At 41.3% G+C, this 26,836-nt stretch overlaps 1 protein-coding gene across 1 annotated transcript in view; it reads right to left on the bottom strand.

The window, feature by feature from the left end:
- gfra4a (GDNF family receptor alpha 4a) overlaps positions 1-20,006 on the bottom strand; it is a 109,136-nt gene extending 89,130 nt beyond the window's left edge. Inside the window, exon 1 of the mRNA XM_036516437.1 lies at positions 19,475-20,006. Coding sequence (XP_036372330.1) covers positions 19,475-19,517 — 43 coding nt within the window. The 5' untranslated portion in view covers positions 19,518-20,006. The remainder of the gene's footprint in view (positions 1-19,474) is intronic.
- Positions 20,007-26,836: the final 6,830 nt, after the last annotated feature.

A 26,836-nucleotide genomic window follows, 5' to 3' on the forward strand; every position in this document is an offset into this window, starting at 1 on the left:
GGGATTCAGCCCTACCTAACATAACCACCCATCTCTTGCATTCATTCCTTGTGTTCTCAGCAGATCTAGTCATTCTGTTTCTGTACACCACCTGAACAGTACATTGCTTTTATCTTCACCAAAATGATATGGCTCATATGTAAAAACAAATAGAACAGGGAGAAGACTGGAAAGAATTGTTGAGGACATGAGGGATTTTGCTGAAACTTTAAATGGAAGATTGCCTTCAGCAAAGGCAGATGGAAGTAATGTTCATTCACAGCTGCACCCTGGAGCTTTGTTGGCAGAGCCAATGTTATTTGAGGTGATAACCCCTGTCGATTTTGTTCCATGACTCCAGCTTTTGTGGACGCCGGCACGCAGTGAGACTCTCGGTGTGTCTGCCCTTAGCGGTGCTTGGCCCTTATCGTGTCACCCCTCTGCTCACTCTTGCGATCCCTGGATCCGCGGTCACACGCCCCTCTCCATCACAGGCAGACCCTCAGCTTTGGCTCTATTCAGAATCTGATTAGCTTGACGAGCCCATGGCCTCTCCTCAGACTCAGACTCTGGTGTATGTCAAAATAATTAGCATACAGTTTGCTGGTTCTCGGGCTTTCTGTGATTTTCTTTGCCTTAGAAAAAGAGAGAAAAATGCCCCAAAGCCTCTCTGTTGTGACCTGACCTAATTGTGAGCCGTCACATGGCAGGGCACGCAATATCAAATTAATAAGTGAGCGGAGCCGCTCCCAGCTGCGGCAGCACTCGCCCTAAAAGTGATGACGTCCGCTTCGCTTGAAAGGCTGGAGAGCCTGATTCGTGCCAGTTCGTGAAGCCAGGCCTGTTTGATCACTGTGGGTTACGGAATAGAACTGCAGGAAAAGGTTTTGAGTCTCAGCTAATGAGGCTAACAGCCTGCACGCTCTGCAAAGATGACTGCAGCACCTGGATACATTGGAAAAAATCAACGTGCTCATCTGTGCTTAACCAGGTTAGGCTGGGTAGGCCCCTCTCCACTGTCACACATATGTGTCAGCTGCAATAAGCTGCAATAATTCTTTGCCTCTATTCAACAGAACCAATATTTAAAGTATTATTACGTAAAATTATGATATAGGTGTTGCTCACATTCCATGGATCTAACTAGTTCTTCAGTGCGGTATGACTTTCTGTGTGATTAGAAATGCTCTCCATTCACAGTCTCCAACATGAAAGTATGTAGTGGACCCTCATTGACTGGCAGTCTGGTGTGTCTGATGATTGGCTGGCGCAATTGCCAATTGGACAATCATTTTGTTTGTGTTTGCAGGCTTGTTATGGTATACAGAGCACATATTTTAAAGGTCAATATTAAAAAGTAACGGCAGACCATCACATTAAATGCATATTTTTTATATACCAAGTTGACTGAAACCAAACACTGTTATAGTGATAAAGGGAGACACAAAATCAGTAATGGTAGGCTACGCTGACCTCTGTATAAAACAAATGAAAACAAACATACCATGCAAAATCACACAGCAAATGAATGATAACAAATGTATTCTTATACATAACAAAGAAAAGATTGATTAGCTCAGCAGACGGACCCTTCCAGAGCAGTTTGGCATATTACACAGCACCCATCCATACAGGTGGCTATTTACCTGAAGCACTGAATAACTTCACTTGAGGACATTACACCAGTAACTTACTTTTTAATCTCCAACATTCCTCTCACAAGTATATCACTTTTGTTCTGTTTGAAGCAACAGCCATTCAACTAAACAGAGATTATTTTCACTGACACATTCTCTCAGAGTCAAAACATTACACCCTGTCCAAAACCTACATTTATGTTTTAATTTCTGTATGTCTAAGGCTTACTCAGCACCTTTCTGCAGCATACATAGCAAATTCTTAAACTCTAGTACAGGAGATAGGTTTCTTTTTTTGATGTATCTGTGGATTACAGGGCTGGACTGAACCGGGTGGTTTATCAGTTCCGTCTCAAGTTTCTGGAAAAAAAAGTCATTTTTTTAAGTTGTTCAATGAATTCCTTTTTTCACATATATAGTTTTTCATTGTTAACTTACATTGAAAATACTGCACACTGGGAGGTCTGGCTTTAGAGATACTGAACCTAGGACAACTAAAATAAGTCTGAAAGGAGACCATTAATATTTTCAATTCAACATATGACGTCTCTTTGGTAGACATCAACTTGCATAGCGATTCAATGCGTTTGATTAAAAAAAAAAAAGATTTAGAGAAGGCCAACTGCAGGCTCAGTAGGAAGTTTTAAATAGAGCACACCTGCCACTCTTACAAATACAGACATTTTCTACAGGAGCAATCAGCCCTCTCTAAATTTTTTCTCTGCATCACTGCCTGTGTGGCCTCAGCTCTTTTCTGTAACAATGGCACACCGTCTAGGTGAGTGTTATTAGCAGTGGTAGTTGGGGGAAAAAGTCTCGCTGTCTCCCACTTAATTTCTTTCATGCTGGAATAGGACTCTGATGCCACTTTATGGTGGTTGAGATGGCAATCCCTTCCTCTCTTAATTGCACAGACATGCTATGAGTAGGGTTCTGGAATGGGTCAGCCACAGTGCCTTCTTAAAGTTAATCCTCATGCCCCACTAATCCAGGTCAACACGTTGCTGAGAAGGATGGTTTAAAATAAAACGCCCAGTTCAATCTCATTATTCCAGTTTGTTCACACTATGGGACCTTGTAAGTATCTTAAAATTGCAGACTGCTTTTTTAACATATCCGATGGAGATTTTAGTCTGGTTTTCATTACTATAGGAGTGAATTACTTGTGAGCCATGGGAGTGAGTTCATGGGCCTAACTGGCTGCTCCTGTGATGCTGACCCTGGCATATCATTAGTGTTGAAGTGTTACGGTACTGGCTACTCCTGGTTATATCCTATACTTTTTGGAAATATGTAAGCTTGGTCACTTCCCAGATGTGTGTTCAAATCCTTCTGTGTGATTAAAGAAGAAATCTCTATGTTTGTGTTTTTTGTTGCTCCTGCTGTGGAGAGAGAGTGCTAAAACAAGACTGCAGTGACCAATGCTGGTTACATGTGGATCCAACCTACAACACTATAGGTGAACTGCAGATAGTGCATGAGGCACATTCCCCTACTAGTCACCCAGAGAGAAGTGATTGTTCTTAAAAGGAACTCCTACAAACCTGACTAGGATGAATGCTAGCTTGCAGCTGCCCCTGCCATTGGTGCTGCAGCTGGGGTTAAGGAAGCCAGACCACTAAATGCTGTGCTACTCTCCAATCTCCCAGCTACACTGCAGCTGGACAACAGCCTGATGTGTTCTCCATGACAGTAACATTGAAAGTTTTGCCCTCATTCCCTCATGGTCAGTTAGAGCATATTCTGACATTTTGTAATCCCTTTCCTGCTTTGTTTCTTTTTATTTAGTCTCAGCAATCATTCGTCAATCATCCTCTCAGAGGGTCTGATATTTTAGTACACATTGTCATTTTGGATGGACATATAACTGCTTGAGTTCCTTGCAAGGAGTTCCTTTCAATGGCATATTGGTGCTGGTAAATAAATTAATAATAAATAAATAAATGAAAACATTATAAATACATGATAAAAAATGAACATTCAATAGTCATTGCTGGAAGGAGGGTGCTGATGTCATATCTCATGACATCATAAGACAAACAGGCGATACATCAGGCAAACCCAACATGGGGTACGTGGGGATTAACAAAAATATACTTCCACTCAGGTCAGTCTGCCTTGGAAACCCCTGCAGCTCACCTCAGGAATTGCTGACCGACTAGTAAGGCATAACAATGGGAGCGTGCCTTTGGTTTTGAGAGCAGGCACATGGTCACGCTACCAAAGGTCACATGATCTTCTTTCTTCCAGCACTGCTCTTGAGTGCATCTGCACTTCCATTGAAGGTGCCAAAAAGCATGGCTGGATGTCATCTCTTACTCTCCTCTCATTCACAGTTAAAATCATCAATTTTATCCCCCAATCCCTCCAATCGGTTTCAATCACAGATTGTGGTGGAAAACAGCATATTCTGCACAAGTAATAGGATTCAAGGTAACCAACTAAATCTGTACTGAAGTGAATCCCATCAAATAAAGACATTTAAATGCACCTTCAAAGCCATATTCTTTAGGATGAGAAAACCCTGTTCTTAAACTCCTTGAGAGAGAAGGAGTGTGCCTCTTCTGTTGGTGTAAACTTGATGACAGATCAAAGTGTCTCCTGAATATGAGTCCACCTTAGAGACAATGAATAATGACTCTGCAACTGCTACATTGAGACAGAGAAATTGAGAGGGGGACTTTAAAGAAAAGAGGAGGGGTGATATTTGCCATGAGGATTCTCAGAACAGGATTCTCTCTGTTCTGTTCTAAGTCTTCATTTCAGGTATGAAGTTGTGACCAACTAAGCCCATAACTATTGCTGACAGCACTGGAGTACAGCAAGAGTTGCAAGTTGCAAGTCCCTGGTGCCTGTAAAACATGTGTAAAAGTTAGACCACGATGACTTAAAAATTGATCTTAAAAAGCACCTAGGGTTTTGTATGAGGAAATATATAAGACAATGTCTGGTTTCCTCTCCCAAACAGAGGTCGTCTAACTCTTTGCTTGGCGGGTGTTTGTACAGATCATCCAGCCAAACACCTACCATGGGTTTTACTTCATGAAACCACGACAAAATAAAAAAGCTCCTATTATATAAACATGTCAAATGATAATTACAAAAAGGAACTACTTACAGTTTTCAAAGCACATGCATTGGTGCCCATTAAAATGATCAAAGTGTAATATTATGATGATCTCTGGTTGTTTTTTTCCCCTGGGATCCCTGGTGCACCCATATCCCCATAGCACCTCCATCACATTTCCACAGAGCTTCCACAGAATAATAACCTCCAAACAGCAGTTTCAAAACACCACAGTGCTGTAATATCCAGCACAGTTATTTTCACTGTGCATGTAAATATAATTCTGGACATCTAAAAGCCCCAATGACTCCTCCAACTCTTTGTATTCTTGTCTATCAACTGCTTAAATGCTTCACTGTGGGTAAAACGATGGCATAAGTGTGACAGGGATTTCTACAGAGTCTTAGTGTGTACATTATTGTATTTTCCATAGGCTTGATTCCCCCAGCACAGGTGACATACCGTTGGCAAGGAAGCTGGCTACGTGAGCGGATAATAATGAGGGAGAATTACTACTACTGAATGAATTCTGCACGGTAGAGCTCAGCATTTTTAATATCTTGCCATTAACATTGCTTCCTTATAAGCCTATCAAACCTACACCCTGCTCCCGAACAGAATGTTGATCACAATTAATGAGACCCTTTTCTTGTTCTGAAATGTGGATTCCATGAGACTCTTTTGAGAAGCAGTGCCTGCAGGTGCATTACCACGCTGTTATTTCCAACATTATCTCGTTTCAGATGTCGGAGGAGAAAAAGAAAAAAAAAAAACAAAAACCCGTCACATCCTTTTAGTGATCTACCAGTAATTGTCTCAGCGGTATAATCTCACTTTAACAAAAGATCCAAAAAGGATGGGTCGTGAGCATAATAAGGAGCCTCCACATTCCCCATCTCTGAAATCCCTCCGACAGACCTGCGGGGGTCTTCTCCTTTCTGTATCAGCTGCTTATCTGAATTGCTACACGTCATCTCTCCATTCTCTGGCCTCATCCATTATAATTAACTCCATCTGCTCCCCCGGGTCTATCATTTTGAGATGGTGGAGGCTGCTGGTGTATAACTGATATGCGAATTTCATAGCTGAGAACACAGAAAATGGCAGAGGTCATGACTGCCTTTGAAAGGCCTGGGATGCCAGCTTGCTGTCTAAACTGCCTTTTCTGCAGGCTGCCTCTTCGTGTCTTGGAACACACTTGCCACAACATTCAAAAGTAGAGAAGACTACATGCTTTTCCCAATGGCAGATATTAAGTTGATTCAGGCAAATTTTCATGCATTTGAACCAACCATCACAGAAAATGCGTTAGTCTGTGCATCACTGCACAAAATGTAAGCATCTGCTTTTAATGGGCCCAGAAATTATACTTTACTTACACTCACAAAATAGTTAATCAGTGCAAAAAACTTACCTTGCTAGTGGCTTTGAATTGTTAGCATTTGAGAGGCATTGGAGCAAAAAAAAAAAAAAAAAAGACTCTGGCACTTAAGTGAAGAGGACCTGTTTTTTAAATCAATACTGCATAGACTTACTGACTTGAAAATCACTACAATGATTCACTACACTCAACAAGGCCCATATGCTTGTCGATGCACATACAGTGAAAACTAGGGAACTGCTGAGAATTGATGTAGGAAAGCCCTTTCTTTTTGGACAGATGACTTCAAGTATCCTTGGGACTGAAACAGGCAAGTCAGACTAGGTAGAGAGGAGCTAACACTTCATTTGAATAAAACGATACACTTCATGAATATCTGTGCTCACTGGTGTTATTCTGAGCAGAGACCACTGGGAAATCAAGCTGGATTAGTTCATTAACTTTATTTAACTATAGTTTTGCTTTCAATGGGTTAATATGATACATGTACCTAGACACCTGTTGCTATCGTGAGCTAGAAGTTTCCAAACTATTTAAAAAAGTGCCACTCAAAGGCAGTACACACGTTCCAAAGTTAAAACATTGTGTTGAAACTAGCTCACAGCATTCATGCCACATAGCCATGCTAGAATTAACCCACAGCAAACACGGCTGAATCAAAGTTTGAGATTAGGATAACAAGTGTTCTCTTCTGCCAATATTTTGTCTATACCTTTTGAGTAGCTACATTGCACTCAGTATCCCCCCCCCCCCCCTCAAAAAAAAAAAAAAAAAAACTGCAGCTATACCCAAAATGTTCATGAGGCAGAGGGTGTCTGTAAGTGCTGTTCTAGGACCAGAATCCCAACTGCAATTCTAACCTGATAAGGCATTGCAGGCTAAACAGCAACAGGCTAAACAGGCCCTAGATCATCTCTACTTCTACAGCACAAAAACATAGCTGCCAGTGTTTGTGGGTGTGTTTCCCCAATCACATGAATGTCCAATCAGGCAGTGCCTTGGAGACTGTGCATTCAGTATTCATTGAGTTGCATGAACTCTCTGCCCCTGCCCAACTGATCCTGAATCAGAATGAACATTTAATATTAAACCGTTAGGGTTGAGATCAGGATTGGCCTGGTTGTTGTTAAATCTGTAACCAAGGGCAGAGAGTACCCTGAACATTCATTGATGTGCACATAGTCATAGCCTCAATTAAAGTAATCATTTACTATTAGAATTGTTGAAGACCGGGTACTGTTGCAACAAGTTAACATTGTAAGAAATCACTATCAAAAATGTAACCACTGCCTTTTTAGCAGGTAGGTTTTGATTACATTTTGATCCTGTGTACAGTAATTATTTGGATTTGTCATATTTGGATTTGTCTTCATCATCTGCATTAAACTTAACTTGGCCAGTTACATCTAGGGTTGGGTATCGTTTGGGTTTTTTCTGATACCGGTGCTAAAGCAATACTTTTAAAATGGTACCAGTACCTAAATGGTGTCTGAACTGATACTTAAAAAAAAGCACAAAACAATGGTCGACGACATTAAAGTATGGCTTTTTTTATTGCTAAGGCAAATTTGAACTTGAAATTGAATGATATATTAACTGTTAACAGTTTAAAGTATACTTAAATATATAAATATAATTAAATACAAAACACTTAACAAATGTTCGCATTGTTAGCATATGTTTTCACTCTTTATCTTTGTAGCCATGTGTTTCTATCTACCACATGGAAGCAGCATAGTGCTGTTGCTGTGGTATCAACATCGAATAGATATGAGTGGCGTTTTTCCCCCGGAAGCATTTTACATGGCCTCGGAAAACTGGAGGTGTGCTCCTGCATCAGATATGACTAAAGGGGAAAAAATACGGGAAGAAACCTAGCGCCTTAACAACCCTTTCACATATAACTTATTTTTTATGCTATGTAGTGTGCGTGTTACCTTACATGGCTCCTTGCGTTTTCATTAGCATTGTTAAGCTTCTCACAGTTTTCAGTTAGCATTTGCTATATTTAAGTTAAATTGCTGTTTCCTCAAAGCTAAAATTAGCTAGAATTTCTCCAATCTAGTGTTCTAATTGCATTGGTTTCAGCATAGCCTACGCGCTAAATGGCTAATCACACCGGTGTGACCGTACGGACGAAAGGGTTGAGTGGCACCGAAATAAGGGACCAAAATCTGCGTTGCAATTTGGTCCAGTAGATACCGGTCGTATAGGAACCGGTGCCATATTGGCAACGGGTTTCAGTACCCAACCCTATTTACATCCCCATTGCCACAATGTGTGTTGTATCAATACAGCATTTTCTGGATACTGGATCATCAAATGAAATAGTAACGTCATGATATTTCTAATGAATATATTGCAGCTGTGAGCTGTGGCATTTATTTCTTAAGACATCCATTAGGGAGGTGGTGACTGAAGATGTGGTTAAAGCACTCAAAACATCTGCGTCATTATCCACAAATGATGATTTTAGCAGAACAAAAGTGAAAATCTTAAATAGTAAACACAAACTCCCAGCTCTGATACATTTAGAGGATACTTCTGCTTTTCTTCTAAGGATTATGCCCATAAAACAGGTTTTAATATCTGTCGAAGAAGCATACTCTGTCTAAGTCAAATGTATCAGGTGGCACTTATTCAGAATACACTTTTGATGCAACACATTGAAAGGTTCATAGCCCCATCATGTAAAATGCTCCCATTCAAGGTTATTAACTATGGAGGTTGCATTTTATATTTCCTTATGGAAAACTACTTTCAGGACCTAGTTACAGAGAGGTAGGTTCAGCATTACATGAGATGTCTGGCCTTAGATTACATGATATACAGCAAAGATGAAGAACCGCATAATTCAGTTCCAAGTTATCATAGATGTCAAATGCTGAAGTTCAAGGATAGCAACATCTATATGCTTTAACAGGCAGCTGTCTCCTGTGCTTACTCTTTATCTATAGGCAGCTCTGGTTAACCCAGAGCATTTTTCATTTTAACAGCAGAATCTTTAATCCTGTAGACCCTGCACCCCCAATGACCATGTAATTAAGTCGATGCAAGAGATAATGCCATGTTGCATAATTGAGGATTTACCTGGAGGACAGGCAGCAAATGGGAATTAAAATAAATAAATCAGCCCAAGCGTTAGCGGTTTGTTCCTTAACGGTGTGCTCCACACGTGGCAATTTTCCCTCTGTATCTCTGACTACAATATTGTGAAGAAACATTCACTTGGAGTTCAATAATTGTTAGTAATTGTTCAGATGAAGTGGAAGGGCAACCCTGACCTGACAGCAGTGCTCTTATGCAACTGCACATAAGGAAGCTGATGTATTCTGTTAAAAGGCAAGACACATGTATTAGGAACACAGCAGATACTGTATATATTTTACATAATCATATTGTTCTCAGCAAATGCAAGTGCAGATATCTGGCAGGTCTGAAATTTTCACTGTTCCGATACAGAAAATGACAGCTTTTGCAAACAAAGAGGTAACTGTGCCCAACCACAATGCAGGATACTCAAAGCCAGCCAGACTGACAGGCCCCTCTCAGCTGGGGTGTAAAGCAAGCATGGAATGTTCGCAGCCATAATAAGACTTTTAATGGGTGGATACTCCTCGAAGGCACAAGCTGTGGGCATGTCTCTCATGCTAATTGCTGCCCAGTGATTGGTGTGAAAACTTGTCAGATGTATATCCACAGGTATATATGGCCCCTCTAGCTCAGCTTTCAAATGGGTGAACAACACGAGGTTTCATACATCTTGTTCCAAAAACTGCTCTTTTGAAATAAATGGGCTTGTATATATAAATGGTCAAAAATGGCCTGACCTAACATGAGCCCTCTGTGGATTGGTTCTTTTCAAAAGAGGACATTGCACAGAGATGCTACCCATACAGCACCTTCAGATTACATTATCTGAACACTTCAAAGTAGAACGCCACATAAACGTGTAAATTAAAACACATAAATGACAGCTGCTCCTTGTAGCTATGGCTCCTTTGCCCTTGCACTGTTGTCTCTATAGAAACAGACCTGTCATGAGTAATTGCTCTTTTCATCAAGAAAGGCTGCCATGATACCATTTGCAGCCTTTCTTGATGGAAATTCTCATTGTGAAAATGATCCTGGTAAAATTTTAGTGTTCTGTGAATCCTTCCTCGTTTCCTTCCTCACAGTCAGCCTGCAGACTACCCAGCCCGCAGATCAGACTGCAGAAATATTGAGACAACTCCTAATTCATTTATGAAGGACAGCTGTAAATATTCTTAAATTGTTGCAGTGTACAAGGATGTAAAGCATGAGAGGACATGGCCATTTTGAGCAAACAAGAACATCCAATCTGATGTTATTTTGCTAATAAATTTCTCCTCTTTAAAGCTCTTTACAGCTGTGAAACTTGTATGACAGTCATGGATTTTTAAGTAAGCACACCAATTCAGAGGGATAAAGAACACACTTACCACTTACTTCAAAACAGAGTTTATGTGTAAAAAAAATCAATGTGAGAAGGTGCATCTCCGCTGAGGGGAGACATGCATGAGTCATGAGACAAAATTATAATGCCCAAGTCTGACAAACTATTTGACCTTGGAGTCCTCAAATATCTGCCAATACTGCGCAGACTGCAGATGCAGCCTTAAACATATTCTCCCATTTAAGTGCACCTGACCTGAGAACTAGCCCAGCCTTTTCTCTTTTGCTACAGGTGAAGCACTGGAGTTAACCCTGCCTCCAGTCAGAAGACAGTACCCTTTTTTCTCATTCAGATGGTGGCCTTCAGTAGGCCACCATCTGGGGGTGAATTAGACAGTGTGACCCTGGTGGTTTTTGCCAGTTTAATAGGACCAGAGGCACTCTGGCAAAACACTGGGTGAAGGAAATGACACAGGGCATGCCAAAATCAAACCACAATAGCGCATTGTCCTAAACTTTTAAAGTTTAGCCAAGATTTGTGCATTTTTAATTTTTTCTCAATATTTCTGTTTGCTTCAGCTATTACAATACTTGCGGTAATATTGTTGTAAAAATATAGTACCATATCCAACCTGTAGGGGGTGTAAATCTGTCCCAGATTAGCTGCTTTGGAACATGGCCTCCTGCTTCTGTCGCCGTCTTCTGTCCTAGATCTTGAAGCAATTTTTAGGATAGTTTCCTAAAAGAGTGTTGTAGAACATGCTCTCTGAACTTGAAAAATTTCTCAGTACGAACAGAACCAGTAATAACTTTGGAACCGGCTGAGATGCTATCTATCAACACTGATGTCTGTGGTCTAAATCATGTTATTTTCATTAAAAATATGCACACATCCTGTATGATGTCAGCATGTAACAAATGCAGTTCAGTGTTATGTAGTGTTATGGGTAGGTAGCGTTATGTAGCATAGAGATGAATCTGTTCACTCACAAATTTAAGATTTGATGTGACTAGGGCCATGACCATCTTACAGAAGACATTCTGAGACATGGCCTATAACTGAAATCACCCAGCACAGTGAAAATCCCATTCGCCAAATGTGAGCCTTTCTGATATCACATGACGTACATGCTACTTTAAGAAGAGTGTAAATTCCAGATGGAGACAATCTTGACTTTGCAGCCCCTTTCAAAAACATGCTTGCGCCATAGCATGTGATTCTGAACCGCAGGGCAAAGCGTATTATTGGCATATAACCAGCTCTGCTGTGTTTTAAACGCTTTCCCTACACCATGTGTGAGTGGCTTTCTCCTTCCCACATGCACACTTAATTCAGTCCAAAGGAAACAATGCAGTGCAAACACAGCACAAGTCCCTGGAACCGTCCCATGTAGCACCTCTCTCCAGAGGATCCCTCCTCGGCCACATCCTTTTCAGCTCTGATGCTGCCGTTGCCGACCCACAGGCCCCCTGCTGTGAAGGAGCCCCACGGATCGTCATTAGCATAAAGTCTGCCAGCCTGTGTCGCAGGTGCAGCCAGGACCTCCTGGTGTTCCCTATAGTCAAAATTAGGGTCTGCCTTAAAAAGGCCAGATGGATGAGGGCCAAGAGGTCCTCCATAGCAATGCCATGTTACTGTGTTTTCAAACTCTGAACTCTGAAGGCTGTATATCTTGTATAAATATTAGGCAGAATCTGAGGCCCCCTCGCCATGATCCCGACCACCAGAACCCTTTTCCCTGCCAAGCCACCCAAACCCAAGGCTGTAACCACCACCCCTGCCACCCCTCTGCCCTGTCAACTCTACTGGGGAGGAAATTAAAACAAGAAATGGATTAAAATAAGTTGGATAAACCATCAGGTTTCAAAGGTTTCACTCCATAAATTACTTAAGAAATGGGTGACAGGAGCATTATAAAAGGAACTAAGTATGTACAAAAGAATTGAAGTACAAAAGAATTGTCTGACTATCAATCCATTAAGTAACCAAAACCAGTGACTGAATCCATTGGCATATCTACTAACACTTCATATTAAGTTCCCATTAATTATCTATTAATGCAACAGCATTTTTTAACTTCTCAACATATTCTAATTGCAATGCCTATTATTAACAGCAATAGATGGTTAAGCACTGGCCTATTAAAGTAGAATCTGCTTTCCCTTTATGAACAACTTATGAATGCTTATTATTAGTTAGCACAACAAAGCTTTTGTTAACTTAATGCCTGTCCTGAGGTCATCCGTAGGATGTCAATGTCAGCGTAATTTAATGATAACTTCATTTAAAGTATGTCTACATAATGTAACCTCATATTAAGAGTTAGAGAATATTTTCTGGATGACTCCTCTCTTGGCCAATAGGAACTCACACAACCATTGTTACATGCGAATGAAAGCTGACCTTCAGGATTCTAACACAAGACTTTTTTTTTTTTTTACAACAAACTGTTTCCCATATACATACTGTCACTGCACTAATATGATTAAAACAGATTCCTTTAACCGTCCCAAGACAGAAAACCACATATTACTACGGAAACAATTACATTGTGTCCTGTCAGCTGTGGGGGTACTTTCACAAAACTATGAGACCAGTTAAGAAGAGAAAAACTCAACATTGCATTCACTCCCAGTATGTAACCTCCCTGCAGGCAAAACATGTAAATGTATTGGACTCTAAACTAAAGAAAGAGTGACAGTTGCATAATATTATTACAGACGCTTCTGAACTAAAAAGCAGCTTTCTGAACCTTATATAATACCCCCATGGACCAAAGCTTGATTTAATACCATTTCCATTAATTTAAAATTTGGCAGTCAGAAGACTTGATTTAACAACTTGTGGGTAACTTTTTACTATGCAAGAATATAAATATTCATAAACATGTAAGTAACATATAGCAAGCTATCAGGTCTAGTTTCAAGAAATATCATATGCAAATATGGACAGGACAAATGAATAATGGAACACACCTATATTTCTTGACCTACTGTCTATATCACGAGGGAAATCTCACTTTCTTGTTTCCTTGAAATTACTGCACTAAAAACAGCTGTTGTAAAGATATAATGAACTATGTGCAGGTCAACACAAAAAATAAAAGTTTGGGACTAACCCTAAAATATGACTTCAATGCAATACAGAAACCCCTTCACCAATGCTTCCTTCAAAGCAAAGTTGTCATTTTGAAATGACCACACAGCATCAGATTTTACAACAAAGAGGCTCTTCTAATCTTCGTGACATGGACGGAAATTTGCTGCTCGACAAGCAGCCATACAAGCTGGCCAATGTGCGCAATCACAGGCAGGCTGAACCCTCTAACATCACACCAGCACACCTGGGTCACACTCCAGAGATGCCCCTCGGGAGAAGGTGAATCTGAAGCATGTGATAAGCCCCTCTCACACTCACAAACTGAGCAGGAAAAATGGTCCTCTATGGGGACAGCACGCAGACACAGGTACAAAAGTAATGGACTTTTTGGCTCTTCTATGTCTCATCTCTGTCTCACGTGTGTCTCGAGAGTCTCTTTCCAGGATGCATGGAACAGAGCATCTCTTGATGCTGTTTGTGGATTTCTGTAAGGAATGAAGGGACTTGCAAGGGAGTATGGCTGCATCAGCATCTGTTTGCTTTCTTATCATGGAGCAGCGCCGCAGCAGTCAATGTTGATAAGAGCGGGCTGCTCCAATCGACAAACCCCGATGCTCTTTCCACGGTTACACCACGAATTGCAGCGTACATCCTTTCTGCTGCCAGCAAGTCAACAAATGAGCCACCTCTCTTGCTCTCCTTACTCGGGCATCACTTCCTGGGTTGTCGGGTTATCCATGGGAGCCACGAAAGAGCCTCTCCTGTCCCCTCACATTTATATACAGTGTGTGAGCGAGAAGGTTGTGGCCTCTCAGCTGGATGGATGCCAATTCCTCAGAGTCATCTCCAGTCGGGAACAAATGAGAGAGGGTGGCTTGTCTCCGCTGGTTATGAAACTATGACAGTTCCCCATCCTAACAGGGAGATAATGAGATAGAGTGTCATTGTACATAACTGGATAAAGGAAGAAAGTGTTTGGTGGACTGAGAACAGCAAAAAAGGCTTGATGCTGCTGGTAAGCACAGCAGATCAGTCAAATTGACCACTAGAAGGCAGTATGGTACACCAGCTGTGCATGTAATTATGGGACTCTGGACCAATGATAAGAGGCTACTGGGCTCAACCTCCAATAGCAGACACCACTAATCCTGTGCTGTCTCCCCTTTATGTGTTTAGATACTACTGTGCTTAACTCATCTGCCATTGTGGGCTATGACTACATTATTTTTTCCTGAGCATCCAAGACAACATGCTTAGTAAAGATTACACGTAGTTTCCATTTATAGAGAAGGGGATGTTTAATGAAACAATTCCTCAAGGGTATAATGTCAGGGCCCTGGCAAGCTTTTGAACCTGTAGCCCTCCTCAATGAATCCTGCTCTCTGGCCATTGTGGTGCACTGCCACCGGGGGCAGCGTTCAGGGTGAAGATGACGAAACCCATGTCCTCTTTTTCATGTTCTGTCACAGGGTGTCCATGTCCTATAGCACCCCAGAGATCTTCCACACATAAGCAGGGGCCACAAGGGGCCCAGCAGATGGTTGGGATAGGGAAGTGTGGTCATGCTGTGCATGGTGTGGCTATACGATGACTGTCCACCAACAGCGGCTGCCATGACACTGCATGTCGCTGACCTCCAACATAAACCGTCATCTCCACATGCATTTTCTCAGGAGACACTTTGATATGTATAGCAGGGGCATTTGGAGTTCAGACCAGCAGACCCTTCACAAAAGGAATATGAGCCTACTGAAACGGCAGCAAAAAGGCATCCCGACCAGTATCTATAGGTTATTCATCACTTTCCATATGTGAGTCAGCGGCCAATCTGAAATCATCCCAACAGGTAGCCATGTCAACTAGCAACCCTCATTTTACACATGTAAAATCTGTGCTTGACTGAATCATCAAAGCACTCACGAAGGACTGTAGAAACAGGGTTGTCTTCCTCCATCCAAATGACACTAATGGGGGGCCTTTCTTTTAGTTTGTTCTATGGTTGTGCTGAAATTCCCCTCAAATCAGTTTACAATGTGTTATCAAAACCATTTACAATATTGCGCAGGTTCTCCCCTCTGGTTTTACTTCATGATGTATGATTTACATTTTCACAAGTAATTGAAATACATGATATTTACAAAATATATTATATACCGCAAACAGAGAAATGTACGAATTGGACTCTATTTTTTTCTGCTGAAAAAAAAAACCCAATAGTTTTTCCTTAAATAACATTCAATGTTTGTACTTTTTCACTGCACAATGCTTGTATGATAACAGCAGAAACAATTACACAATACATGTTATACAGTCAGGTCCAGAATTATTGACATCTTTGATAAATATTCACAAATAAAATTGTAAACTCAAAATACTACTGTTATTGACATAAACTTTACTTTCCAACGTGTAAAACACTGTGCTTTATTAATGATTTAATGGAATCAACCAAAGTCTTACATTTTTCAAATAACAAATTTATTTCCCCAAAAAACAGGTTTCACAATTATTGACACCCCTGGTTTAATACCTTGTGCTACCACCCCTGGCAAAGATGACAGACCTGACTCATTTCCTATAATTTGTGATATGTTCAGAGAACACATCTGGAGGGATTTTTGACCATTCCTCTGTACAGAACTTTTCAAGTTCATTGATATCCTTGGGTTTGCGCTTATGGACTGCCCTCTTCAGTTCAGACCACCAGTTTTAAACGAGATTTAAACCCAGTGACTGAGATGGCCATTGCAGCACATGGATTTTGATTTTGTTTTGTTTTCTGTTTGGATTTTGATGTATGTATAGAGTCATTTGTCCTGCTGTTAAATCCACCTATGACCAAGTCTCAGAGACAACCAAATTTTCAACCAAAATTTCCTGGAACTTGGTGGAATTCATTATGTTATTGATCTTAACCGGTGCCTCTGGACCACTGGCAGCAAAACATAATATCAACAACCAAAATCCATATTTGACAGTAGATATGAGGTGCTTCTCTTTGTATGCATTCCTCTTTTGCTGCCAAACATGCAGATGGTGTGTGGCCAGAAAATTCAATTTTGGTCTCTTCTGACTATAGCACTCTCATCCAGTCAGAATTCCAATGAAATCTGGCAAACTCCAGAGGCTTTGTTTTGTTGCTTGTGCTCAGTAAGGGCTTTCTTTATGCAACAAAGAAGACTTTGCATGCTTGTTACCTCATTTTTATACCCTAGTGAAACAGCAAGGCATGGAATGGAATGGAATGACACAATATAGTACCTTTAGACTGAGATTAACTTTATTAAGTACCACTTTAAAATGATTGAGCTGATGGGAGCAAAAAACTGATTGTCAATCCATACATAGTCTCTGTGCAGTGAAGCAGTTGGCCCCATTGCTGTTCTAAACCTTTTGTGAAATTAATAGGTTTCTGTTCTTCTGGATCTATCAAGTGAAGTGGATCCTGGCAAAGCTGTAATTATTTTTTTTTATTGGAAATGAACTCTTAATATCCCCATCCTCGTGCAGAGAACGTTCAGCATTGGCTAAACCGATAACGATGCACCTCTTTCCCAAATGAAAAGGTATCACCCACTGTTATATGAGGGATATTTCAAATAGATTTGTGACGGTAAATAGAAGACATGCCCTCTATTTCCCCAGGTAGTTTAAATATCACTGACACTGCGGATGTATTTCGCTCAAGATATTAGTCATGGCTTGGCCATGGCTTCTTCGCACTTTCGTCGACTTGGTAACGGGAAGCGTGTCTTGGTAAGTGAACAACGCAAAACAAATCGTCCTTTGAGCGACATTTAATTCACACTAAAGTAATGCCATATCAACCCCGCAGTGCCATCTCCGATCTGTGTGTGCAGGTGGTCCACAGAAGATATGTGGTCGGTCTGTACTATGCTGATACGGCAGATGTGTTTCAAAAGATGTATCGACTGAGTGGCTTTAGTTAAACATTGCTAGAGATACCGAGAAAGAGAGATCGAGGACTGTAGACTTTCATCATCAATGTATCGCTTCCGCATTGTCGGGAAAGCAAATTACGTATTTATGTGCGCTGGAAATATCGAAAACTCGCGTAACTGGGATAAGAGGAAAGTGTGTTCACTATCATGTATGCGGTACTCCAATTGAAGCGTCTCCAATTGAAGAGCATACAATACATACGCGCAGCGCACACGCCAACTGCCAAACAACTGGCAGTTCTGCTCGTCTCTGAATTGTTAACTCGAGTTGGAAAAAAAAAAAAAAAAACACGGTCTAGTTTATTTTACAGCATTCACACATATACCCATTTCGAGGGGGCGTGTTCATTTAAGTATAACTGAAATTTTGGTTGTGGATAGTGTTGCTGATTTCAATGTATCTGAACTTTGATAAAGGCTAGGTTAACGTCGCTGTGGTTCCACGCTGCGAGCACTTGTTAAAAATAGCGTCCAAATTTGTGTATATGGTTTCGTTTTCCAGTTTTCGCACCGATTCTTACACTGTATTTCCCAGCATGATTTCCGCTTTTACTTGTAAACTTTCAAAGTCAGAGAGAGTCAGAGCCATCCATGCTGCTATTTCATACCTTGCTCAAAACAAATACTCTAATAAAAGATTCCTTGTAACGAAGTACCACTGAGGAAAAGACAGAAATGAGTCTAAATGAACATTACGCACGCCAGTGTGTACGTAATTAAATCCATACCTGCAGAAGCTGCGATAATTATAGCCTAGTACCACTACTATTAAAAATAGTAATGGTTAAACTGCTAAAGCGTTCCCAAGGCATGACATTTAAATTACACCTCAGTTACAGCTAAAATAAATTTCATAACCTACTTCTGAGCTGATACTTTAAGAGCCTACACGCAGCGGTAATATTTGATATCCAATAGCAGCATAACCCCACCGTAAGATTCTCTGTAAGATGTAAATAGCTTATTAAAGATCAAAATAGCAGCACAAATAACGATAACAATACTTCTGATAAGAAACCAAGGGTGAGCCAACAATTATACTGGAAAATTTCACTAACACTACACACCACTAAACTAACTCGTGGCCAAACATTAATATAATTATTCTACTGGAAACGTGTCTGGCTATCAGTTTTTAGGTAACACGTCTTTTAGGATTTTTAGAACATGCGTTGATGTACGAATCCTGAAGTGTAAGGCTGTGGTTAATCGTCTTCATACGGTTCACTCGGCAATCATTTCGACACCGTCCTCGCACCCAGATTAGCGTGTTGGCAGTTTGAATTGCAAACCTCGCAGCTGTGGCTATGAGGAATACTCCAAACACAGGAGTCGCGCTGTAAGGCTATCCAGCGCGAACTGTTGGTGATCAGTACGGGAAAGAGTGAGAAACATATTAAACACCGGTGTTTTCTTTTACCGTTTTCCAGGCATTGCAGTTCATGCAGACATACTACTCCTTTGCAAGGAAAGGGGATACATTTTCACCACGTGTAAAATGTTAGATCGTGAATATAGCGTTTATATTATTTGATAAAAACAACGACTAAAATAATATGACCGATAATAAAAGCAATAACGCAGATACCCTAATAGCCTTAATAATGATTCCATCAGTTCAGCAAATGTAGCGTGCCATTTTATCATGTTTTGAAGGCAAACACCTATATAATGCTATGCAATTATCAAGACAAAAGTCTGCGAATATTAAAACTTTTGTATGCAGTCTCTGCACGTACACAGCAATGAACCACCAGCTGCAGGTAATACCATAAGCAACACATTCGATTATAACACGTAAACCGCAGTTATCAAAAGAACAGACACTGTTTCATCCCTCACTCAAGAACAAATATAAATAACTAGGAACGTTTCAAGGACTGATAACACAGCCTTTATGAAATATTTTCGGAGCATTCGAGCGCTACTTACCTATAAAAGCAAGCTGAAACAGGTACATTCCTACAACCTCCATCCTGAATTGCGTCGTGAAATCGAATTGGGAGAATCCCAAAAGTAAGAAAATATCAGTATTGTTTGTTGTATTTTGAACTGATCTCCAAACTTTTATTTTAAAACCCCAATGAGATTCAGAATTGCCCTCCTGCGAATGTGTCGAGAACCATCTGAACTGCGTGGGGCAGAACCAGAGCGACGCAAAACATCCTTTTTACACAGCGAAGTCTTTCGCGACTGGGTGTCCAGCTGCTTTAGAAATAGAGAATCTCAGGGAAGGAAATCAGTAGGCAAATACCAGAGAACTCAACCAAAGGCAGAGGAGAACGTAATGGTCACAACGTGGCAATTAAAATGAAATAAAACATGGAAACTTGGTTCACGCAATCCACCGCCGTAGTCCTCCCGCCAGTATATGCTTGCAGTCAATTTTGACAAAATCCATTCATGGCTTGAACGGGAATACGATCCAATGAGTATCCTCAATATGTTAAGAGTTATTGGTTTGTTTGCCTCCCTTTGTAAATGTCAGTGAGCGTTTCCTTGGCGAAGCCGCAGGGACTGGGGGGCGAAGTGCTCCGTGCGTTCCTGCCAAGTCCAGCCTGATAGAAGCAACTGCTGGAAGTGACTGAGCTATCTGAACTAGCGGAGAGGAGAGCCAGTGGCGTCAGAACGCGGATTATATAGGCGTTGCACTGAAATTAACCTCGTAATAGGACTCAACATAATTGCTAATAGCCACAAGTCTATTAGGGTATTCAGTGTTCAGTTTTTACATAAATTACATAAACTGTTACTGGGGGCGTGCGAACGCGATAGTGAGGTGACTTCAAAATTTTATCGTTCACCTCGCTCAGATCACTAGTTTTGTCACGCTCTTAAAACACATCTCTGCGTCATCCCTCATGGGGTGTGTTTCAGTCATCGCTTGGGGCTTTCCAATATGTAGATTAGCATTTCTGCACGAAAGGGGCACTGATATATTTATTCACGTGGATTCAGGTGGGTTAAGACGCAAAGAGAGTGCATATGTAATCGCGACGAATACCATGGTAACTGTAGACGTGGGAGCACATCCAGATTGCAGGGCTGGAGTCGCAAACACAGCTCCTCCAGGGATGTCCCACACGCTCTCGAGCTGACTCGAATCATTAAAGCATCAAACGAGGAGACTCCTAACGGCCAAATGTTTCTGTACTTCATATTGGAAATGGTATTTAATTATTTTTTTACACAGAAAAAGGGAAATTTTCAAAGTCTAACTGTGTAGGCTACATAATTACATTCATTAACTTATCAAGAAGTTGCTCTAGGGCGACCCACAAGGAGTGCGTGTTTAATGGGGATGTGTCTGTTGAAACGTGATTATTCTGGGGTATGTGTTTGTTTACTCTGTATACATATTTCATACTGCTTGCACCAAATTACTCCCCACAGTTTGTTTTGGTTTCCTTTGGTACCACGGGCAAACATGACTGTTTTTTCCTGTTACTGGATAATAATACCGTAATAAACTGAATTGATGGGATATTGACATCTACGTTAAGTGATGCAAAACTGGCGCATGTATATCTACGTACACCGTGCTGACTGATAATAGTCTTCAGTGAAAATTTGTAAGGGAGTGTTTTGTGTGTGGAGAGACAGACGAAGGCTGTGGATTTATAGCACTGCAGAGACTGAGTAGGAAGTTTGCAATAATTGTCCAACAGTCTTCATATGATTGGTGAGAGAGTTTAAAAACGGCTGAGCACGGCCAAACGTCTTGAACATAGACACAGAGATCTATCTGAAAGCAAACATGGTTAGAAGTACTCCTGTGATTAGATGTCTCCACAATTTGCAGCAATTAAAGGCAATAGAATTGCTCCATATTGCCATAACATAATAAAGTCAGGTGCCACAGTTCAAGTAGAACGCTAAACACAAAATTATGCATCGATTTGTAAAACATTCTGCAGACAGTGCATGCAAGGACTGTCCGAATATCTCTTGTAAAAGAAGCCGGTATAAACTGCAACACAAACTCGCCAGCAGGCAGGTGGGCGTTTAATTTCTACAGACTTTAATTTCTATATAAGCATATGTAAATTAAACGTCACAGCGAAGCACTAGGTAAGTAATTTAAAATACGATCGAGTATCCTCAGGTTAGTGATTGTGAAGAGACACAACAGAACGACAGATCATTCTACACATAATCTAGTTTGTGTCTCCTTAATAAAACAGTACATTTCAGCACTGTTGTTTGCAATTATGTTTGACGGGGGGAATATGCAAACGTCTCGCTACATTGTCAAACGCAGGTTCAGACAGGGATAGGAGGACATATCTGACAAATGTCCCCTGTCGTGGAGTAACTGCTTTAGAATCAGAAAGGCCCTGTAATCCTGGTTTCAGATGGACAGATAACCAAAACATGTTCAAAGAAAATACAGTACACCTTCATAGATTAGAGTACAAGAACCACAGTCCCATCCTCTATTGGTAAAATCTCACTTGCATATTTCTCTTCTTTGCACGAACTGAATCTGAGAGGCACAAATAAATGTAAAAATGAATTCATTTCGTTGTGAGCGAACTTCAAAGTCTTTCCTCGATCTCAATGTTTATTTTTCTCGCCTAAAGGTTTGTACGAGTAATCTGAAATGTAGATTGACGCTCTACAGACACTGCCAACGTAGACGACACGGATTTTATCACTGCGTTGTTCATATTTTAAAGCCATAATTACTTTAGTGTCAATAAATAATTAATTATAGTTTTATATTTCCTCTATAATACTTTAACAGGAAAACTACATGGCAGGACATAGCGCAGACCCCCGAGGCGTGGCGTTTTGAGCTCCGTCTCCCAGCTATCTCGGGATGGGACGCTGCCTCGGTAGCTCCTGAAGTTCCGGGAATGCAGGAGGGAAAGGACTTCCTTCCTGGCAGGATTGCGGTGCTGGAGTGGGCGCCGTGAGTAGAATGCGGCTCCCCCTAAGTGCTCTGCATCTTTGTCTCCTTGCTCTCTCCTATGTTAACAAACCTTCGGGCAGGACAGGTTCAGACCCTTGCTGTGATGTTGCATAATAGTATAAGGAAGGATGTGCATTGTCTTTGTACAGTTCATGTGTCCAATTCGGTGATTTCAGTCACATCCATTATTATTATTATTATTATTATTATTATTATTATTATTATTATTATTATTACTACTACTGCTGCTACTACTTGTACTACTACTAGTAGTAGTAACAGTAACAGCAGTAGTAGTGATACTTCTAATACTTCTAAGAACTAATAGTTCTTTTAATTTTAGCAAAGCAGTCTTGAAGTGTAGAGAGGCTTATCCAAGAGTTTGCTTGAAAGATAAAGCTATGTGTCATCAGCATAGTATAAAGCAGTGTAAAGAAATACCATGGTCATTTGTTAACAGAGAAGCTGTGGCCAGAACGGATAGCTGATGGATACTAGACTGTCAGATATTCTGTTTTCTCTAAAACCTCAATGAGAAATGGCAGTTTCGAGATTTCAGGCCTGTAATTATTGAGAGCAGACACATCAAGATTAGGCCTCTTAAGGTGTGGTGTACCCAGAACCATTTTGAAATGTGAAGGAACAGGCAGTTCTAAGAGAGCTGCCAATGATGCTAGGAGAGTCATTTCAAATCGTGCCACACACGTCTTTAAAAAGCCTCATGAGGGTAAAACCTAAAGAACTCATGAAAGGTTCAAATTTCATTGCAATCTGTGACAGTTAATCAGCTGTCATCAGTCTAAATGACTCCAGCCACATTCTGATACAGTGACAACCCCTGGTCAGGATTACCACATTAGTGAATCTGATTTCTCATGGTCTCAAACATGTTAGTTAAAATGTACTCTACATTCAGTGTCTAGGTAGTATTGTTATAGGTATTTGTTGAATGACCTGCGATGCGATCAATTGTGTTTAAAAGGACTCTTGATTTACACATGTTTTAGTAGTTGGAGTTGAAAAGTTATTACTGAGAACAAATATGTATCTAGATGGATTACAAAGGAGATTTATGGATTGGTTCTTTTCTGACAAAACTTTATAATATTTTAATTTTATAGTAGAATCTCGGGTTCTTGTAGAGGACCCAAAATGGAAAACGCCTTAGTTGCGTAAGTGAAAGCGGTGCCCAGGCCAGACTTCTACATGACCTGTCACCAAGACAGACCTTTCACTCCTGAATAGAGTGGAGCTGAAACAGTACTGAAACAGTGTTGAAACAGTGTTAATCACCAGTGGTAGAGAGGGATAGCACACTGTCACTAAAAACTTCAGAGGAACAGGCCACCCAAAAGTTCTCTCTGGCAAACATCTCTCTGGCGGTATGTGTGACAGGCTAGTTGAATAAAAGACTAAGATATAAATGGCTCTTGTGCATGACCATGTGAAATAACACTACTGAGATCAGCTCAACCAACACCTCCTGTCTGCCACAAATATGCTCTACCATAGCCATCCCCAAGGCCTTAACAGGGCTTAATCCTGCTGTCATAGAAAGAAATCCTCTCATGTTGGAAAACGCTAAACAGAAGATGATCCTCTACCTCCCTCTGCACGCTGGAATGAATTATTAATATTTTCAGGCTTGTACCTCTTTCCCACTCTCCTTTTGACTGGACATTCTCCAACAAAAGAAGGAGCGCATTCCTTTCACACCAGGACCGATGGTCCCCCATTGATTGCTGCATTGTATGAGATCCATCAAGTGTTCCAGTGATGACAGGCTGTGTGTTGACTGAAATCCCGGCTGTTAGCTAATGCAATTAAGCTCAGCAGTGTTGTGATTTCAATTATGAAGGTACATCACACGTGCATTTAATGAATGCTGTCATTAATCCTTGCCTTGTAGGCTAAGGTGTCCTCCGCTTGGTGCGCTTGACATTGAATGTTTCGGAAGGGAAGTAATTAATAAAAGAGATTGAGAGGAAATTATGTTAAATCGGAACGTGGGGGAAATAAAGGTTTTAAGCCTCCTATTGCTGCTAGGTATCAGATCAAGTTACAGTAGCATCATACAGTGGGCCAAATGGATAAAATGCAGTGATGATTATGGGCAGCACTAACTGGTCTTTGGAACAATATTGAAGGTGAACATGGCTAACTGAAACCTAGAATGGCAGATGTCTTCATACAGGATTCTCAGATGTGAATTTTGCAAGTACAGTACTGCATCAGTAACAACAAAGCTCAGAGCCTTTGTGTAATACTTTTCTAAATTGCTGAACCAAAAATTCAGTCACCAGAACTCCTTAATTTGATGGTTTAAGCACTGCCTTTTTGGACTACATCCCTCTGCCCTCTCTTTACCCCTTTTGGCAGTTTAATTTGAATGACACTTAGATTTGACTTTATTATCCACTCGCTTGAGAATTTTTCTTTAGCTTTGCAACTGTCAGTACTCCGGCCCCCTAGTTGTTGTTTTAGTGTTCTCCCCATCTGTCATTGTGGTCCATGTGCTTTTGTTTATTGTTTTTCCTTGTGTTCCAGCCCTACCCCGCTCTCCGCCCTGTCCCCGCCCACCTGATTACCTCATCACCTCCACCTGCCAGCCTACCCACCTGCTTCCCATCACCTCATCAGCACAGCCCTATATCTACCCTGCTTGTCTCTGTCCTGTAGCCAGTTTGTTGCAGTGTTTTGTGCCTGTTTCATTCCTGCCGTGTTTTTGCCTTGTAGTTTCCCTGTATCGACCCTGCCTGTGCCTTGACTTTGTTCCTGCCTGCCGCCTTGCCCCGATTGCCTGATTTGCCTGCCTGTCTGGTGTCGACCCTGCCTGTTCCTGTTTTCGATCCCAGTTTGCCTTCGTACTGCCTGCCTGGTTTTTGATACTGCCTGTTCTGTCATTTGCGATATTGTCCAGTGATTCTTAATAAAGCCACCTGGAACCTGAAGCTCTCGTGGTCTGCATCTGAGTCTGTGCCTGAGCCCTGACAGCAACAAAAACATCAGCAACCTGATAAAGACATTGGATAAGAGGCATAGCACAAAAAGAAAACATTGATCAAAATCATTGATATATAAAGCAAAAAGCAGTACAGGATATAGTTTAGTGGACAGATACATGGAATAGATAGGCAAACACAACACGGTGTCAAACAACATGGAGCTGCCTCCATGTCGTCGACCCTCATCCTCCTAGACCTGTCTGCAGCATTTGATACAGTGAATCGTATCAGATCGTACAGATCGTCCTGTCCGTCCTCGCTGAACTGGGCATCACCAGCACTGCACTCCACTGGTTTGAGTCCTACCTCACACACAGATCCTTCAAAGTTTCCTGGAGGGGTGGGCAGTCCCACTGGCTAACCACTGGGGTACCTCAGGGATCAGTGCTTGGCCCCCTCCTCTTCTCTCTATGCACAACTGTACTGGGTCCGATCATCCAGGCACATGGCTTCTCCTACCACTGCTATGCTGATGACACCCAGCTCTACCTCTCATTCCAACCTGATGACCTTACAGTCTCAGCACGGATCTCTGTCTGTCCCTCAGACATCTAAGCCTGGATGAAGGAGCGCCATCTTCAACTCAACATATCCAAGACCAAGCTCCTAGTCATCCCAGCCAGTCTGCCTCTTGGTCTTGCTCCACTGGCTCCCTGTAGGTGCCCGCATCATGTTCAAGGCCTTGATGCTTGTGTACAGGGTGACAGACAAAACTGCGCCTACCCACCTGAACTCATTGCTGCAACCCTATGTTCCCTCCCGACCGCTACACTCTGCCACTGAACAGTGCCTGGTGGTCTTGTCGCATTGTGGAGTAAAATCACTTTCCAGGACTTTCTCCGCTGTTGTCCCCTGGAATGAACTTCCACACTTCATCCGTTCTGCAGAGTCACTCTCTGTCTCCAAGAAACATCTGAAGACACAGCTCTTCCGTTCTCACCTAAGCACCTAAAACACCTCCCCCCAAAGGAACTTCTCATGACTAAAACTATCTCCTACTAAACTATAAAATAAAATAACTTGGTCATGCAGTGCTTCTAATATTGTTGACTCTTGTATTGTACCTCACTTGTAAGTTGCTTTGGATAAAAGTGTCTGCCAAATGAGTAAATGTGAATGTAAATGTAAAATGTACCCCAAGATCTGTGACATACACTGCCAGAGCACACATAATCATTGTTGATAAGGCAAGTGAACAGCAGACTGTTCACAGAAACATAACTATACGTGGAAAACACTTGTGCATTTTTGGTTTTCTCCATACTTGTCAATCGGGGCCCATCTAACTAATCTGACAGTGTGGACACATCCAGAAAACTGTCAGTTGGAAAGCCAGCACCTTTACAGGTGAGACCACAAGCACAAGGTCCAGCC

The sequence above is a fragment of the Megalops cyprinoides genome, chromosome 22 (assembly GCF_013368585.1).
Source record: "Megalops cyprinoides isolate fMegCyp1 chromosome 22, fMegCyp1.pri, whole genome shotgun sequence".
Lineage (NCBI taxonomy): Eukaryota > Metazoa > Chordata > Actinopteri > Elopiformes > Megalopidae > Megalops > Megalops cyprinoides.